The following is an 18,808-nucleotide window of genomic DNA, read 5'->3' as shown; positions in this document are numbered from 1 at the left end:
TTATGGTTGCCTTTGTAGCAATATTTTTCTTTCAATGTGTTTGTTTTTTGTTGTTGTTGTTGTTGTTGTTGTTTTGAGAGATAGAGCATGATCAGGGGAGGGGCAAAGAGAGAGGGAGACACAGGATCCAAAGCAGGCTCCAGGCTCTGAGCTGTCAGCACAGGGCCCGACGCGGGGCTCAAACCCACCAGCTGTGAGATCATGACCTGATCCAAAGTTGGCGCTCAAGCAACTGAGCCACCCAGGCAACCTGCCTCTGTAGCTATATTTATCACATGACATAATTACAGTTCAGTATTGTCTGTATTCATTACGCTGGGCATTAGATCTCTGTAACTTATTAACTGCTCGTGGCATGTTTGTACTCTCAAACCCCATCAGTTTTACCCCCTGGTAACCATGATTTTACCCTCTGGAAGTAGAATATTCTTTTTTTTAAATTTTTTTAAGTAGGCTTCATGTCCACTGTGGAGCCCAGTGTGGGGCTTGAACTCACAACCCTGAGATCAAGAGTCAGATACTTAAGGGACTGAGCCACCCAGGCGCCCCAGAAAATTTTTGATTTGTACTTCATGTCTCTCTCGTGGAATCAGGGCAATTAACTGCTGCTGCTCTTAAAACCTCTCTCCATTGCTTTTCCTCCCTGTGCCATTCGAAACCTTTCTCCCAGCTGAAATGATGGTAGACACCTTTTGACATAAAGGCCACTTCCTATTTTTATATTTTGTTCCCAGTCAGCTGGTCTTGACTGTTTCTCGTTTGCCTGTATTCTCTCACATTTAAATATCAAGAAGCAGTCCTAGTCCCTGGACCAAATATTTGAGCACTGCTTCTCTCTTTTTACTGCCCTGACTCAAAAATTAGCTCTGTGTACACCTTAAGGAAGGACTCTACGCTTCTTCCCTGGCTTACTTTAACACTATGGGGGTTTTGTTGTTTTAAAACCAGATAAAGGCTTGTTATCTCAGAAAAGTCGTCACTTTTTCAGCTTTTGTTGTATAATGTACTGGAAAGAAACTTGGAGCCTTGAATTCTGTCACAGTGGCCTTGAGCAAGTAGTTTTGTCCCCTGCGTGACTGGGTGAACTTGATACTTTTAGGAGTTTTCTTCTTTACAGTTTATTTTTCTTGACTTGCTTTTCACGGATATCAAAGTGCCGTATCTTATCTGGGTTTATATGCACAGAAAACTGTATGAATTATGCCTCTGCTGTCATGGATCACAGACTTTAAAAGCTTTAAATTCTAGAATGAGATTTCAGGTGTCAGCAATACATAGGCATCCCCCGTTTTATGAAAGTCCACATTGTACCACTTGGCTTTTACAAAAGACCTGCATTAGTAGCTGTTTTCACTAACTGAAGGAAATTGGAAGAGAATTTTCACTTGTATGAAAAGAGCCATTACCTTACTAACGTAGGTCTTTCTTAAAGTGGCCTTGGAAAGACTTTGGGGGTGGGGAGAATACCTTTGCCTCAGGCCCCTTTCGGTTGAGAAAGTTTTCTCAGGGACACTCTGGGATAGCCCAGGAAACCTGTAGTTTGTTTTTGACTCATTTTATTCTCCTTTTATTGTGACTGCCACAGTACCTCGCTGTAAGGAAGATGCCCAAAAGGTCTTGTAAAAGTGAATGATTTAGAAAATGTGGTACACGTGCCCCGGTTGCTTTCAGGTTGCCTTTCTGAACACATTTTAATTACCAACCTTTGTGTAACTCTTTGTACTTACAGTATTTGCAAAACTAAAGTATTCCTTCTTTTATGAAATTTATTGTGGTTTCACATTGCATTAATAATTCAGAAGAACATTTGTTGAAGTCCCCTGCCCGCGCCCTCCTCCTCCCCCACTGTGTTTTTGTCTCTTTGTGTCTATTTTTTCCTAGTGAGAGTAATCTCCTCACTTCCCATCCTGAGGGCATTAAAGTGTCCTCAACTCTTTCCACCTTTATTAAGGACTCTGGAATCTCTACTGTGGTATCTCTGCTCCCAGGTTAACGTAGTATCATTACATTGTTGAAGATTATTTGTATGTTTACAATATTTTTTTTTACATTTTTTTAATGTTTATTTGTTAGAGAGAGAGAGAGAGAGTGAGTGGGGAAGGTGCAGAGAGAGAGAGGGAGAGAGAGAGAAAGAGGGAGACACAGAATCCGAGGCAGGCTCCAGGCTCTGAGCTGTCAGCATTGAGCCCAATGCCAGGCTCGAACTTGTGAATCTTAAGGTCATGACCTGAGCCGAAGTCAGCTGCTTAACTGACTGAGCCACCCAGGTGCCCCTGTTTACAATAATTTTTTACATATGTTTGGTAGCACACATTTGTCTGTTTCTGGCTATTACATTCCTTGTTAACTTGCTTTCATTTTGAACTCCTGAAACATTCATTTTGCCTTTTTTTTTTTTTTTGTAACTGTAGTATCGCCAACTAAATATTAAGCTCTGTAAGCTTTTTCTCTTCTGCGATGAAGTATGCCCCAAAGCAGACCAGAGTAATAGTGCAGTGGAGGGTATAACTTGTCTAGCACTCAGATATCTCTGCTCTTCTTCCCATGTCTTTTTACTGGGAAACTAAACAAAATTGATCACTGGGGGTGGTCTTGAATTAAATTCTTTGTTATAAGGTGCATCAGTCTCAAAGGCAGAAACAGCCTGAGAGGTCTGTGTAACTCAAATATTGGTCTCACCCTTCCATTTTCATTAAATGAATATCATGCCGAAGTTACTTTATTCATTCATTTAGTCTCTTTCGTCATTTACTGTTTGCTTCCACGATAGCCTCTCTGGTAAGTGATAGAAATTGGTGAGTAGCATGTGGAGCTTTCTCTTGAAGAAAAACAGTCCTACAGTCAAGTGGGTGAGAAATGAAATAACTTTGTGGAGCAGTGTTTCAGGTATAGTCACGGGTGTTTGAGAGCACTGAAGCAATGCACTGTTGTGGCCCCAGTGTTTGTGTCCCTGAAAAATTTTAATGTCGAAGCCGTAACCCCGAGTGTAGGTGTATTTGGAAATGAGGCCTCTGAGGAAGTAATTAAGGTGAGTACAAAAGGGTAAGGCTCTGATCCTGTAGGAATAGCATCTTTATAAGAGGAGATGTCAGTGTTGGTTCTCTGACCACACAGCAGGGAAAGGCCATGTAAGAGAGTTCTCACCAGAAGCTGACCATGCTGACACCCTGATCTTGGATTTCTAGCCTATAGAACTGTAAGATAATTTCTGTTGTTTAATACCAGCCTGTGGTATTTTGTTATGGTAGCCTTAGCTGACTGATAGGCCCCTGAGTGTTCTGGAGGTGGGCTTAGAGGAGATTTCTAGGAGGAGGGGTTCCTTCTAGATTGAGAGATCATTGTAAAGCACTTGGTTGAGTGCTAGGCATCTAATAAATGTAGTATTTATTTAGTAAGGTACTTAAATTCCAATAATGGACAAAATCAGGCCTATGGAATTTCAGAACAAAGGTCGAATACTCTGCTTGTGGATGTGTGTACAGATGCAGGTATATTTGTAATAATACTGTTGTCCGGTGGTATGGGGTTCAGGTGACAGTCTGGGGAAGTTGAGGCTTTTGTCTCATGACCTTGTTTGTGGAAGAGAGACAAGTATCACCTTTGTTAGGGAGATTCATCTTGAGGGGACGGTGGCAGTGGTAGTGAGTTTGCTGTGGAGGATGGGAGCGACTGAAGGCCAGAGGTATTGCTAGGTGCTATTGAAAATCCAGTTGAGATTGAAGAACGGAAATCTTTAGTGGTACCAATCCAAGTGGTGGATTTTTTTTTCTTCTGTAACACTCCACGGTATAAAACACTACACAGAAGAGAGATACTGGATTGATGCAAAGTCAGGCGTTTACAAGAGGAGTGAGGCAGAAAGTTAGAACGAGGGGTTGAAATAATGGAAAGTAATGGAGTGAAGCCATGTTTATCGGACATGTTTGGTTTGGGAAGAAAGTGATATTGATAGGCGTCAGCAGATTATGGTGCGTGGCCCAAACCTGGCCCACTGCCTGTTTGTGAATAGCCTGCAAACTAAGAATGGTGTTTACATTTTTAAAAAGTTGGAAAAAAAATTTAAGACTAAGTGAGAATTATGTAAATGATACATAAATGTATCTATAAATATGTGTTATAATTTAAGTTGCAGTGTTCATAAATAAAAAAATTTGGAACACAGCCATACTTTGATTTACGTGTCGTTTGTGGCTGCTTTTGCTCTTACAGGCACAGAGTTCAGTAGTTGTTAACAGAAACTAAGGCCTGCCGGTCCTCAGGTATTTACTGAGCTCCTCAGGTCTTTGATGGATGATCTTTGCTGTAGCACTAGTGACAATGAGTGTGGTGGTAGAAAAAGAATGGGCAAAGTCGATGTCAGATGTGGTTGTAGAATAAAATAAGGATCCGGGGGTTGGATAGTGGGCGGGAGTAGGTCCTTGCAGTTGAACTTTGGGGCTCGAGTAGTTGTCGAAGACGCTCAGTTACTTGTGAGAGCCGGAGCGCGGAGACCGCAGCAGAGATTCCAGGGCTCCTGCTACCGATGGAAGAGTGGACACTCGAGTGTCTTCCGGTGGGAGCGGGGGAATGGGAGATTGCTGTTAATAGATGGGAAGATGTAGTAGAGAAAAATGCAAAACATGTTTTCCTCCACCTTTTGCAACCAGAGTTTGGGTTTATTTTGAATCACTGTTTATCTTTTAGGCATTCATAAACAAAGGGAAAGTATATATGTGTGTTTTCTGTAGCTTTCTGTTTTATACGTGTGTGTGTGTGTGTGTGTGTGTGTGTGTGTGTGTAGTTGTCCAAGTCAAGTTAACGAGCTCATACTGATGATTCCTTCAATTCTGTCCAGCATCGCAAGGTATATTCGCAGTGTCTTTCTCTAGTCATTCCATGCTTTGGTTTCCCTCAGAAACATCGTCCAGCTATTGAGATCTTGGTGAAAATTGACACCTAAAATCCAAAGTATTTTATAGATATTACATATAGATTTTTATGCATTTGATAAATGTTTCTTGAAATGGGACCATGGTCTTTTGTGAGGGGATGAAGTAAGCCTGTGTTAATGGAAACCGGTAACGGATTGAGTACTTGCTATGTGACAGGGACTGTTGTAGGCAGTTTACATACATTATCTCAGATACTTCTCATGCTAATCCTGTGAGGTAATTATTGTTACCAATATTGTTTTTATCATGTAGCAGCTAAGGCCTTGAGAGGTGAATGATGTTCCTGAGATCACATAGAAGTTATAGAATTAGGGTTCCAGTCTAGAACCTACACTGTGTTATATGATCTTTAAGTATAATTTTTATTTATGTTGACAACAGCACATTCTGTTAGAATATCACTTGTAATGAAGCTACGACCCTATATGAAATTATTATAATTTGATACATTAATATTCATTCTACAAATAATCTTTTTAAGGGGAGCAAATGAGTAAAATTGTTACATTCCTATTGATATAAATCCTGTTGAATTCAGACCAAAATTTTACATTGCGTTAATGTTCTAACTCACCACTATAACCCGTGTGGATTCAGTCTAGATATACTTAATACATTGTTTTCTGTAGTAGTTTCATTTTGGACATTTTTTTTTCCTTACAATCTCCAACAAATTGTCATAAAGTCAGGTTTCAGTAATATTGCTTGCTATCAGTAATTAAATACTGAACTTAAGAAAATTTTCTGAATTTTTAAAAAAGAAACGTTCTGCTCACTTAATTTTAAGAAATCTTGGCATGCCTAGGTGGATCTGTCGGTTAAGCATCCGACTGCTGATTTCGGCTCAGGTCATGATCTCACCATTCGTGAGTTCAAGCCCTGACAGTGCAGAGCCTGCTTGGAATTCTTTCTCTGGTGGCCCTCCCCATCAAAATAAATAAACCTAAAAAAAAATTTAAACAAAGGAGTAAATTCGGCCTTTTTGGCTTTATACTAATGTTTGAATAGATTTTCTCTTATCTAAGATTAGTATATAATGACTTGCAAAAACTTGGGTTTCTGACTTGTGTGATTTTTTTTTTCTAAGTTAAAAAAATGTTTTTCTAATGTTTGTTTGTGAGAGAGACAGAGCATGAGTGGGAGAGGGGCAGAGAGAGAGAGGGAGACACAGAATCCGAAGCAGGCTCCAGGCTCTGAGCTGCCAGCACAGAGCCCGACATGGGGCTGGAACTCACGAACCGGGAGATCATAACCAGAGACGAAGTCGGATGCTTAACCCGCTGAGCCACCCAGGTGCCCCAATGACTTGTGTGATCTTGGACAAGGCAGCTGCTGGGGCTCAGTTCTTTATCCATGAAATGAAGCGAGCTTTCTGTAACTGTTACCTTATAAGAAAGCTCTCTAATTTGACTTTAGCTTCTGGAGTTTGGTCTCTTAGTCCTGCATACCTGCCATAGTTCCTGAGGCGTAAGTAGGCGCCCAGTTTTGTTAATTGAATGAGGAAATCACCAAATGGAAGTCTTTTGTGCAAAACTTAGAATATCGAAATGGAAGGCAGTACTAGTAGCTTTGAGTAATTTTTTATTGAGAGCGAGAGCATTTAGTATTTTAAAGTGTACTATTAATAAACATTCTCAGTTATGAGTACGCAGTTTGCTGTTTACAGTTCGAAGCCCAATCTAATTAGTATGAAATAATTCCTTACATTGTTAAAAGCTTTCAGTGTGTCAGTTTATTGTAGCCAAATTGAAAGTAATATTTAAACATTTTTTTTAATGAAGATACACTAACCATTTAAGAGACTAATTTCCATGAAAAGAGATTGTCTACTGAACTGAAGCCATTCTTTGACTTTCTGTCCTCCGTGTGCCTGTGTCCTGCTCAACTTGCTGGACCAGTGGTGAAGAAGTTGTCTAAGTGAAGCCTGGCGGGAGGTACTGAGCTATAGTTTAATAAGCTTTCACAAGCGTTTTGGTGGTTCAGTTTGGACAGTTTTCTCCAAATGAGTTCTGTTGGTACAAGATTAATCATTTACGGTGACCACTTACTTTAGAGCTTGTAGCATTGTGGTGATGATCTTATGATTACAGTTTAAGAACTTCCTTAACTTTCTCTGGGTCATGAGTAAAAACAGGGATAGAGTTATTTGTCCCAATAAATGAAATGAAGGTATAGTATCAAATGTGGTGTGTGTGTGTGTGTGTGTGTGTGTGTGTGTGTGTATTTGTCAAAGGGTCTCAGACCTACATTTGCTGTTTTATTTCTGATAATGTGAATATTAGTGGTAATGCATGACATTAGATCTATGAATAAGACTGAAATATGTCTTATATGGAAAATCTAGAACAAATTGTTCTCAATCGGTTTTCTTCACATGGGTAGTGCAGATAATACCACCTGTCCTGTGTAAATATCCTGGAGTAGTTAATGAAATTGTACGAGTTGGTATGGAAGCACTGCAAATTAAAATGATGTATAACGAGGTATTTTGTTCTATGTAGCTTTCACTGCCTGTCCATAGATAAAATGGTCATGGTGGCCTCTGGAAAGATACCATTTTATAAGGCCAAAAAACTTTATAGTTGACCTGTTTACATTTTTTATTTTTGTGTAGCAAATATGCTTAGACAGTTTTAGAGTTGTTACAGGTGCCATCGAGAAAATTTGATTTAGTAGCAGTATCTTCCAGGTGAAAAAACTAAAGCCGGGAAAGATAACAATTTGCTCAAAATTGTATGGTGTGACAAGGCCAGTCTTTGCATTCCACAGTATGATATGCAGGAAGAATATCTCTGGTGTGAGTTCATGTTCTGGTTTGTGATGGGAACAGATGCCGATCATCTGAACTCCCAAATTGTGGGATTTTGCTTTGGGGATATTCTTTTATTTTTATTTGAATATTGTTCTTTGTGAACTCAAAATGTTTCAAATAAAAGAAGCCCAACTTTAAAAGACTGACCGGAGAGGAGCTGACAATGTATATGCTTTTCTCTCCTGCTTCCCTATTGATCTCATGACGTCCTAAGAGCATCGTTCAGCAGACCAGAAAGCCCAGTGTCGGTTCAGTATTCTGCCTCAGACTCTCCCTGAGCTACAGGAGGTAAACACCTCTTCTGTTTGAAAAGTTTTTCTGGGCTGTAGCTTCTGTAAGGAATTTTTTTTTTTTAAGTGTTAAGGTTGGTTAGTACAACACTTAACGTTTCTTGAAAAATTGAAGATGTTAAGCAGTAATCCTAAACTTTGAGGCAGTAATTCTCTGAGGATTTTGGTAGTTCAGAGATACGTGGGACTGCATATCGAGGGCATTTGGAGTATACTTGTGTGGTGTTTAGGGATACACATGTCTAATGGTGTACTCATAGAGGTTTTAAGAGGTCATATATTCAGATCGTAGAGTAAAAGGAGCGGAGGAGACTTTGGAGGTACATGGAATCCTGTAATTTTCGGGGCGCCTGGGTGGCTCAGTCGGTTGAGCATCCGACTTCGGCTCAGGTCATGATCTCACAGTCTGAGTTCGAGCCCCATATCGAGCTCTGTGCTGATGGCTCAGAGCCTGGAGCCTGCTTCTGATTCTATGTCTCTCTCTCTCTCTCTGCCCCTTCCCTGCTCATGCTCTGTCTCTGTCTCAAAAATAAATAAAAACATTAAGAAAAAAAAATTTTTTTTAAAAATCCTGTAATTTTCAAAATTATAAGATTTCAGCTTGTCTCATCTTGTCCTTTAAAAATGTTTTATATTTCCTGTTTCAGATTCTGTGTCTCCCTCTCTCTGACCCTCCCCTGTTCATGCTGTCTCTCCCTCTCTCAAAAATAAATAAAACGTTAAAAAAAAATTTAAAAAAAATGTTTTATATTCCTCTCTCACCTTATATCCCATACCTTGAACTCACGTAAAGCCGCCTCCTACTGTTTTTTCCAGTCTTGTTTGAGTTTGCGCTGGTCTTCACTGCCCCCAGCAAAGGAGAATAGGAAAGTTAAAAGAATGAGGGGGGAGGTAGAGGGAAGAAAAAGGCATAGGAAGCAAGACTGGAATAGAATTGAGAATATAACTGAAGAGTCTACGTCTGTGAATATAGGCACCTTGCAACTTGATAAATATCAAAATATAGAACCTGGTTGCTTCTAAACAGAACTTTATTTTGTTACTTGAGACTGTGTAGTAGTGAATTGAAGGGTTGGGGAGGAGACGACAATCTTGAATTATCTTGAGAGAGTGGCTTATCAGCCGTCTGATCAGATGAAGATTCCAGAGTTCAAGAGAATTTAAAGGAAAAATACACTTTCACTTTGCTGTAGTTGTTAGGTATGTTCAAATTTGAAAGTATTTCCTGAAGTGAAAGGCTTGAAGTTGCTCTTACAGTGTATTATGTTTGTTATTTATTAAATGCTTGCTAACACCTTTACAACCGTGATGAATATTTTAAATATTTATTTTATCTTCGTTTTATTTGATCTTTATTATTGAGTTTACAATTTGGATAGAAAAGATGTGTTGAACAAAAGAAAACTATATGAGACAGCTACTTTTTGCTGATTTATGGAACAAATGCTCCATTAGAGAAAATTAGCACAGGTGGAAGTTAGCTAGTAAGTTACCAAAGAGAGTCTCATTACCTGCCTGCTTCCTGAGCCCGTGTAAGTGAGCACAGAGGGCAGCTGGTCCTGATGTGGGCCTCGTGGCCTAGTTTATGGCCCAGAGCATGACAGAAGTCACTGCATTGGTTTGTGTTTGTTTGTGGTTTTGGTTTTTTTGTTTTTACATTAACGCCTCTCAATCAGTTTACATGCGAAGGGGTGTATTATTCCTTTCCCTTCTGTATACACTGTAACTTGGCTTTTCTTTAGGATTTACATTTTCACCCTGTACTTCTGTCTTCAGGAGGTCACTAAGTGATAACGTCACTAGATTTCAGAATTGACACTTACTTTTTTGTTTCCCTTTTCGGTCCTTTGTGTTTAAAAATGAACGTTTTGAATGTGTCTTTTTTTGTCCTAGATGTGAAAGAAAGTGGATTATTTATTGGACATGTGTACATTAGAAGTCTTATGCGCAGTGCACTCTTTACAAATTTATGATGCAGTTAATATTTTTCTCATTTTATAGACAAGGACAACTGAAGATCACAGGTTAGACTTTTGCCTGAGGCTGCATAGTCAGTACATGACATCAGATGCTTTATTTCCACTATCCCATTCTTCTTTTGGAACCCAGAGTACTAGAGGGGAGGAAAAAGGAAATTGGAGAGAGGGAGGGAGATCTGAATCTTCTTAGCTAAGGGGATGAAAAGTTTACTTTTGAATTATGAGCCAGGAGCCTCTTTGCAAATTGTTCTGTTTCAGAAGGGTTTTATGGCTTGCCAAACTGGATTTGAGTTGTGGCTCAGCTACTCATAAGCTCTGAGCTTTGGTCTCCTCATTATAAAATGAAGTTAGTACTTCCTCATAGAGTTTTGGTGAAGAAATAGAGCCCAGAGCCTGTATGTAATAGAAACATAGGAAATTGCTTGTGTATATTATCACTAATAAAAAAAATTAAGATGTGTATTTATCATTGGATATAGACTTACCTGGATGTTCTCCCGGTAGCTTTGGGCGCATGAGTAGTGAATCTTTAATGTTGGAGGAAAATATTTTCCTTCTGCTCTTCTAGGTTCTTTGGCTTCTCTGATAATCAAATTAATATAAGACAGATTGATGGGAGAAAATTTGAATTGTATGGGAGCCCCACAGAGACAGACCCAAGGAGAAGCTGGGCAGTTGAGGTTTACATGCCATCCATCCATCGAGAGCTACGAAGTGGGATAGGGGCCTGGGAGGTCATAGGGAGGTTCACGGGATGGTAAGAGCAGATATTCGTCCTGCTCTGCAGATGGGTCAAGAAAATTAAAAAAAAAAAAAAATGGCCTTGGTAATAGCTTTCTTTCTGGGCCCACCTCCTTAGCTAAACTCCTTTAGGTAGTTTAAAGAGAGGTAACAGTTTTGCTTTAGGCTGCTGGGTCTTGATTGCCTTCAGCTCAAAATGGTCTACATGCCAAAGTGGTACATCTCAGGGAGACTTGTTCTGAACCCCTTCATTAGTCTGTTCCTCCCTTTTCTTTCTTTTGTTGTTCTGTATTTATATCTCATCAGATCTGTTTGCCATCACTGAGAAGCACCCCCCCCCCCCCCCCCCCGTGTCTTTGCACACTCAAAACAGGCTTCGCGTGGCTCCTCTGATCTTTGAGGCGTGAGGAAGAACAACCCTCTGCTCATGCCCTCAAATAGCGTGTTGTCCTTTGGATGACTAATCTTCTTTCCCCCAAAGCGGGTGAGCCCTGTCCTCACCGTTGCAGAGAACGGAGCAGCAAGCAGCACCTGGCTGCCTGCCCCTGGTCGCTAGGAGGGAAAGAGCGTGAGTCAGCGTTCACTGTTCCCCAGCGCTGTGACATCTGTCCGCCATCTGTTGGCCGCCCGCCTCCTTTGACTTGTTTTTAACTTTCCATAAAACATCCCTAAGGGGCCTGAAAGACACCGTAATATTGAACTGGGCCTTCTGTAGATCTTCCCCTAAACCAAATACCTTGAAACCACATCCCTTATTTTGAAAGACTGGCCAGCAACTTTTGGGAACACCTTACAGATCATCTCAGGTGAGCTCGTGTGAATGTACGCACCCTGTTGTATTCCCCCGAACCCCAGCACGCATACGAGAAAGAAAGTGCCAAGGAGCGAAATTGTGTTCCGTGAGTTGATATGGTGACTTCGTTCTCAAAAGATCTGACTGCGTGAGCTGTCCAGTCTTCTTTTCTGACGTTTCTCTATTCTGCCTTGGTCTTTTCTTTTTCTTCGATTCCTTAGTTTGCTTTTATTGTTTGATGTAGGACTTGACCATTCCCATTTCTTTCTTTTCCATGTTTGGAGAGAATGGCAGGAGTGGGGCACCAAAAAAATGTGATCAAAGTCACAGAGGTGCCCAGGCATGGACAGACATTCCTGCACAACTAGAACTCAGCTGTCCTCAAATGCGGGTTTGATGCCAAAATGGCAGGGAAATTAGAGCTCTGGGGAACCTTAGGAATCCTAGAATTTAGCCCCTTCATTTCACAGGTGAGGAAATGATGTTCTGGAGAGCTGCCCAGAGCCATACAGCAAAGTTTATCGGTGGGACCAAGGCTAGACCTTAGTCTCTTGACTTGCATTTGGCACTTTTCCATGATTGAGGTGGAATTATCTCAGAATTAACAAACGACAAACACTTCTGTGACTTAATGCTGCGATGGTTTTTTAATAGTGCTTGCTTGACTCATAAAAAATGAAGTGTATTTCAAGTTAGGGGATTATTATTGAATTATCACAATATTCGTTACAGATTTTAACTTACTAACTCTTCACATACACATTAAGTGTGACCCAAAATTCACTGCCCAGCAGTCAGCGGGGGGACTCATTATATTTTGGTGCCTCCATGCGGTGGGATAGCACACCTGGATTTTGGAAGAATTTTTGATGACGTGAAAATGCTCAAGACCTATTTGGCAAAAGTTTGAAGTAATAATATTACTAATTTTGTTAATAAGAAAGCATATATGTGCTTAGAAAGTGAATATTAACAGTGGCTCTTTAAATATTAGGGTTATGAATCATTTTTATTTTACTTGGTTTTCAAATTTTATGCAAATGCACATATTTTTATAATTGAATCTGTCAACATTATGGAAATGTGATTTATAATAATTCATTTTCCACCCACTTTTAGGAACTGTATGATAAAATGACTTACCTTTGAAGCTCTGTGGTATAAATTGTTAATAATCTCTTTTTTGTTCTTTGATTTTTCTACCATAAACTATTTTATTAAGTGTATTTTTATTCAGAAATTATTTTCTATGTGTCTTTAGATTCATCTGGTCTAACACACAAACACACACACACACACACACACACACACACACACACCCTTTATATTCAGCTTGTCAGTTTTGTTCAAATAATGCATGTGCACAATTTAGAAAGCCAAGTGATCCCTTGAAGACAAAGCCTGGCAGTTCATGGCTTCACTCGTTTCTACCTGGAGACTCACACTCCACAGGGAACTTAATGTGTTCAGCTCTTTCATGGTAAGGAAGTTACCTCTGCATTGCTAACTAAGATCATTCTTTTGCTCTTCTTCTTAAATATTTAGACAGCGTTTAGTTTCCGGAATCACAGATGAGGTGTTAGCTCCCATATCCCTCTTTATCTCTTCACCTCCTCCCTCTCATCCTTCCTAGTGTGCTTAAATGACTATTCGCATTAAATTTTTTTTGTAATGTTTTTATTCACTTTTGAGAGAGAGGGAGTGAGCAGGAGAGGGGCAGAGGGGGAGACACAGAATCTGAGGCAGGCTCCAGGCTCCGAGCTGCCAGCACAGAGCCCGACGTGGGGCTTGAACTCAGGAACCGAGAGATCATGACCTGAGCTAAAGTCGGATGCTTAACGGACTGAGCCACCCAGGCGCCCCAGCGACTACTCACATTAAATCAGCCACTGTGTTTTCGCTATTCCGACTGTATAAACATTGTCTTCCCCAGACCAAATAACGAATTGTAATTATGTTCTCTTTCTTTTACACTTTTGGTTTTTCCTTTACATCTTGTTTTAAAATTAGTCATACAATATGTCTCTCATCTCAAAAGCCTTTGCTGGCTCCATTGTCTGCGGGAGGAAGTCCAAGCGCTGTGCGTGTGTGTGTGTGTGTGTGTGTGTGTGTGGCCTGCAAGCTTCCTTTTTCATGTCTCTTAGTCGTTCTTGCCTCACCAAGCACTGCTTCTATTCCTGCGCTTCAGCTCTGCGCTATTATTTGTAGGGCCTTACCAGGGGCAGGCGCATGGCCTCTTGTCTCCTTGTCTTTGCCACATGTTTTGAATACTTTTCCTTCCTTCTGCCTTCTTGCTTACCCGGTCTTCCACCTTTAGGAAAACTTTCCTGTCCTTTTATTGTATCCCCGCGTCTGGGCTGAGTGTTTCGTAACGTCCTTGCACGGCTCTGCTTATCCCATTTCACAGTTTTGCATGCCAGCTCTTCTCCAGACTGATCTGTGGTCCCTCACATTTCCTAAGATCCTTCAAGGGCCTGAGGTCAAGTACTGGGTTTTTCTATAACATCTGAAAACACCTACTAATGTTTCACAAAACAGCGGGACATGTGGGAGAAATAGCCTTAGGGCATACCACTGAAAACCTGTGCAACTGTATAACCAGGTTACTGACAAAGACAGACAAAGATAATAGCAATCCTCATAAGATTTCTAGCATAGCTAAATCTACTGGGATTTGCACCTGACATCACAGTCCTTCAGTCTTTCACAGCCTTAAACCCCAGGGTTCATCTTCGTTTTGAAATTTAGGCCCTAGAAGACAGTTTGCTTATGGATATCATTTTATTTTCATATGTATATTTTCATCAGAATTTTAAAATCTGAACCTGGATATAGCCTTAATTCATATGTTGTTTTAATTCAGGGACAGTGTCTTATCATTTTTTTTCATCTGCATTCATAGCTTCCCCAGACCACTTGAAGTAACTGTGACAGCATCTACCTTAGAAGCAGGTCCTCTGTAACTTCAGCTTTTTGCTGAAAGTTTTCGTAAGTTGCTAAGGTGTCTCTGTCATGTGCATAAGCTTGTACCTTGCTGTCACTTCACAGCATGAACATGCAGACCACCATGACTGTTATCTGCACATCCTTACCTTACATCTTGTTCAAGGAAACATGATGCATTGCAGTGATTGCTCCTCTTACTCCAGAAAACCTTTCCTGATCACCTCCCTCCTGGATACCCTACAGCTTTGTGTTCAGATGTGTTTCTTTCCCATCAGACCAGAGTGTCCTGGAAGTCTGGTTCAGGTCTTACGCTGCTCCTTCTTGACAAGGTGATGTGTTTCCCAACTTTCCAAGTACCTGCTCTCCGGTCTGTTGCAGTAGATCAGAAACACAGATTACACTGCACTCTCTGAAATGGAAGTGTAATTCTCCTGCCCTTTTAATCTCCCTTCCTTGTTAATACCTGCGGCTGACTCTGCTGCATCAAGTAGATGTTCTTAAATTAGATTCAGCTCATGGGTTTGTAGGAACTCAGGCTCCTTCTGAAGCTGCGTAAAACTTTTCCTTCATTCATTTGTCAATGAGAAGGACCAAAGTATGATCGGATTCTCAAAAGGATCCAGGCTTAAAAAAAAAGAAATAAATCACTGGCCGACGGGATAAAGGTCTTAAGGTGATCAAAAGTACCCAGCTGCGTGTAGTTTCTTAAAAGGGTCATCTACTCTGTCACTTTAATACCAGCCATTTCCTCAGCCTTTGATTCCCTTAGTCCTTTAACTGTGTTACCCAGTCTGTGCCTTCTTGAGAAAGCTCTCCTGGGTTCCTGGATCCACTTTGCTTTGGGCTCCTGTAGCAGCAGTCACATGCATTGTAGTATCCCAGCCAGGCCTTTACAGATTGTTTCTACTTGAAAGTGGGCAAGGGATCGCCTTCCTCACAGGCTTAGCGTAGCTTTTAAGGAGACCATGTGTTTTAACGAAAACACTGAGTATGGTACAGGGTCTGTCAGCAAATGGGAACAGTTCTTACTGGTTTGATTCTTCCTCCTGCCTTTCTCACCACGAGTGAGCACTTCTGTGTGGTGAAGTCAACATTTGTTTGTTTGCTGTGATAAGTTGGGACAGGTTAGAGCCCAGAAGGACCTGAGAAGGATTGGGTCACTCCTTAGCCCTGGAAGCAAACGGAAGGGGAATAGTTTTTCAAACTAGTAAGATACAGCACTTCGAGGAGAGCCATCAAATGTCTTCAGAGTCACAATTAGGCTTCATAAAGTCCTGTGATAGGTGCCACGCTGGGACTGATGAGCTGCTTCCAGTTCAGCATAGCCACTTTTTCTTCCATCCCGGGAAGGCATTCACTCTGAGTACCAGGTGAAAAGTTAGACTACGCCTAGAGGCCGTGTCGTGAAAAACAAAACGAAACAAATCTCTAAATGCTAGAATTTTGCTCAGCGAGTTAAGATGCTTGGGTTAGAAAGGGGTGCCCAAACTAAGACTGTGGAAGGAAGAGCACGTTGACGTCTCCGTGTGCTGCGAAGTCTACTCATTGAGGATGGTGCTGTAAGCCCATGTGTTTTTCCAGTTACTTCTCTTTGGGGTTGTGGGGGCATTGGAGCCAGCCAACTCACTTGTCGAGGTGAGTTTCCATAAGTTAAGTAGTGTGACATGAGTTCACAGTATTTCCTCTGCTCAGAAAGTTTAAGGAGATCACAGGAAAAGACAAAAGAGGACACAGACAGTGGGGACAGGGCCTGGTGAGGAAGCTGTCCCTGGACTATTGGGACAGTTCAGTCACAGAAGTCTGAGAACCCTGAGGAAGCTCGAGGCCTCAGTTGCTCTTGTACTCAAAAGTCAAGGGGCGCCTGGGTGGCTCAGTCGGTTAAGCATCCGACTTCAGCTCAGGTCACGATCTCACGGTCCGTGAGTTCGAGCCCCGCGTCGGGCTCTGGGCTGATGGCTCAGAGCCTGGAGCCTGCTTCCAATTCTGTGTCTCCCTCTCTCTGCCCCTCCCTCGTTCATACTCTGTCTCTCTCTGTCTCAAAAATAAATAAACGTTAAAAAAATAAAAAAATAAAAAATAAAAGTCAAGAGTGAGGGTACAGCCCTGCCAGGGTCGGCTGTCAAAACTCTTTTGTTTTTGGCTATGGACATTTCATTTCTCACTTTCCCTCCCGTGACTTATTAATTAAGAAATTAGTTGTTACGTGAAATTCATTTATTAACCGTAGTTGAATCAAAGATTAAATTGTGTATCATGATGATGTGTTAAAATTCTTAGTTTATCAAGTTGCACTTATGTTTTCATTTGAAGATGCTGAAATTTTTAGTTGAAGTTTATTGTACCTGTGTGTAACATGTTCTGGTGCTTATGCTATTAAAGTTTTTAATAAAATTGTGGTCTCCTTATTTATCACCACAGGGTTTACCAAATAAAACACTTTAACACACATATGTTTGTGTGTGGGTGTGTGTATTTTAAACGTGTGGGAGTTTGTTTTAAAGTGGGTTTGTTTTGTTTTGTTTTTGTATTCAGTGTTTGGGTAATTATGTTGCTTTGTGTTAACATTTTGAATTTATGTGGTGCACTGAAGATTTTTAGCATTTAGGTGGTAGTGGATTTTTAAGTTTAGGAAGTTTTAAGTCAGTGAAGTAATTCATGCATGTTAAACTAGACTCACCATACTCCGAAGGCTGCCTGCCTTAATGATTAAGAGCATGGTTTCTGGAGTCGGAAAGACCTGGAACTGTGTCCCAGAATTGTCGCTTTCTAGACCAGCTCTGTTCAGTGTGGCAGCTACTGGCCACACGTAGCTGTTAAGCACTTGAAGTGTGGCTGGGGTGCCTGACTGATTTTTACATTGTATTTAATTTTACTTAATTTAGGTCTAAATAGCCACCTGTGACTAATGGCTACCATATTTGGCCTTTCAGTATGAGGTGACTTAACTCTTCGGTGTCCAAGATTTGCCACAGGTACAGAAGAGATCGAACTTAAGCTACCTTTTGTGGTTGTTATAAGAGTAAATAATAATCTTGAGGAACTTAACCCTATGTCTGGAACAAAATATATCCTTGAAAAATGGTAGTTATGATGACTATTATATATTTACTAAACTGGAATTACTTTTCCTTTGAGCATTAATTTAAACCTGTTTATTTTTATTCTTCCCTTTCAGGATTAATTTATTTTTGGAAATCAAGTGCAATATTAAAGGGAAAACAAACCACACTCCATTATTGGAAGCCATTTCTGCTAATTTTATTACATTTTAAAATTTATGATTTGATTTGAATACTATCATGGGAGGAGCTGTGAGTGCTGGGGAAGATAATGATGACTTAATTGATAACTTAAAAGAAGCTCAGTATATCCGCACTGAAAGAGTGGAGCAAGCCTTCAGAGCGATTGATCGCGGAGATTACTATTTGGAAGGCTACCGAGACAATGCGTACAAAGACTTAGCCTGGAAGCATGGCAACATACACTTGTCAGCACCTTGCATTTATTCAGAAGTTATGGAAGCGTTGAAACTTCAACCAGGATTGTCTTTTCTTAACCTGGGAAGTGGAACCGGATATTTAAGTACAATGGTGGGCTTAATTTTAGGTAATTTTATTTTTGTGAAATTTTATTTTAAAAAGTAAGCTGAGTTTGTATAACTGTTTCTGATTTCCAGAGTTTGTAAATTTGTATACCTTTGAATGTATATACTCAATAGAGTAGTTCTCCTCCTTACTTGAGTGTGGAAACACAAGGCGGTAGCAGTCTTTTCTTCGTCTCAGCCCTGACCCTGAGAGGCAGCATGTGCATTTCATCCTAGACTGAAGAAGTCCTCGGAAGTGTTTTTCAGCCTCCGGTCATCGTCTGTTCAATATTGGACAGCCGGTAGGCAGAGAGCTCAGGAGTCTCGTGTAATCTATTTCAGGTGAAGGGCTGTGATTGGCGGCTGGCGTAGAGTTTCGTGGTCCTCTGTGTCCCATTTTAAAGGGAAGGGTGCCAGGTTTCTGATAGAGACACGGGAGTGGGTGTAGAGGGGGTGTAGAGTATATACATGGCACCGGTGAGGCAAAGGAAGGGATTGGAGAAAGAAAGTACGTGTCAGTAAGCTTGCGGAGGACATGCTGTCTGTTCCGTCAGGCGTTGTTCATGGTGTAAGTATATAGCAGTGATCCAAAGGAACAGATCGGCCTTTGGGAAGCTGGCTGGGTGGTGGTGAAAGCACTTTACGTAGAGTACCTCATTTAATGATCCTAATCATCCTGTGATGTACGTACCATTAGGATCCTGCGTATAAAGGTGAGTAAACTGAGGCACAG

At 40.8% G+C, this 18,808-nt stretch overlaps 1 protein-coding gene across 4 annotated transcripts in view; it reads left to right on the top strand.

Annotated features, from left to right (window-relative positions):
- Positions 1–18,808, top strand: part of PCMTD1 (protein-L-isoaspartate (D-aspartate) O-methyltransferase domain containing 1) — a 68,114-nt gene that overhangs the window by 13,865 nt on the left and 35,441 nt on the right. The window contains exons 1-2 of one of the 4 annotated variants that reach the window (XM_042972954.1): positions 16,832–17,464; positions 17,668–18,098. The exons of 1 other annotated variant lie outside the window; for it this stretch is intronic. In XM_042972954.1, the coding sequence (XP_042828888.1) occupies positions 17,792–18,098 (307 nt within the window). In that variant the 5' untranslated portion in view covers positions 16,832–17,464; positions 17,668–17,791. Of the gene's footprint in view, positions 1–16,831; positions 17,465–17,667; positions 18,099–18,808 lie in introns of those variants that run through there. 2 more of the 4 variants (XM_042972953.1, XM_042972957.1) reach the window with 2 other exon arrangements.

The sequence above is a fragment of the Panthera tigris genome, chromosome F2, assembly GCF_018350195.1.
Source record: "Panthera tigris isolate Pti1 chromosome F2, P.tigris_Pti1_mat1.1, whole genome shotgun sequence".
Classification (NCBI taxonomy): Eukaryota; Metazoa; Chordata; class Mammalia; order Carnivora; family Felidae; genus Panthera; species Panthera tigris.
This window is presented reverse-complemented; position numbering and strand designations above follow the sequence as displayed.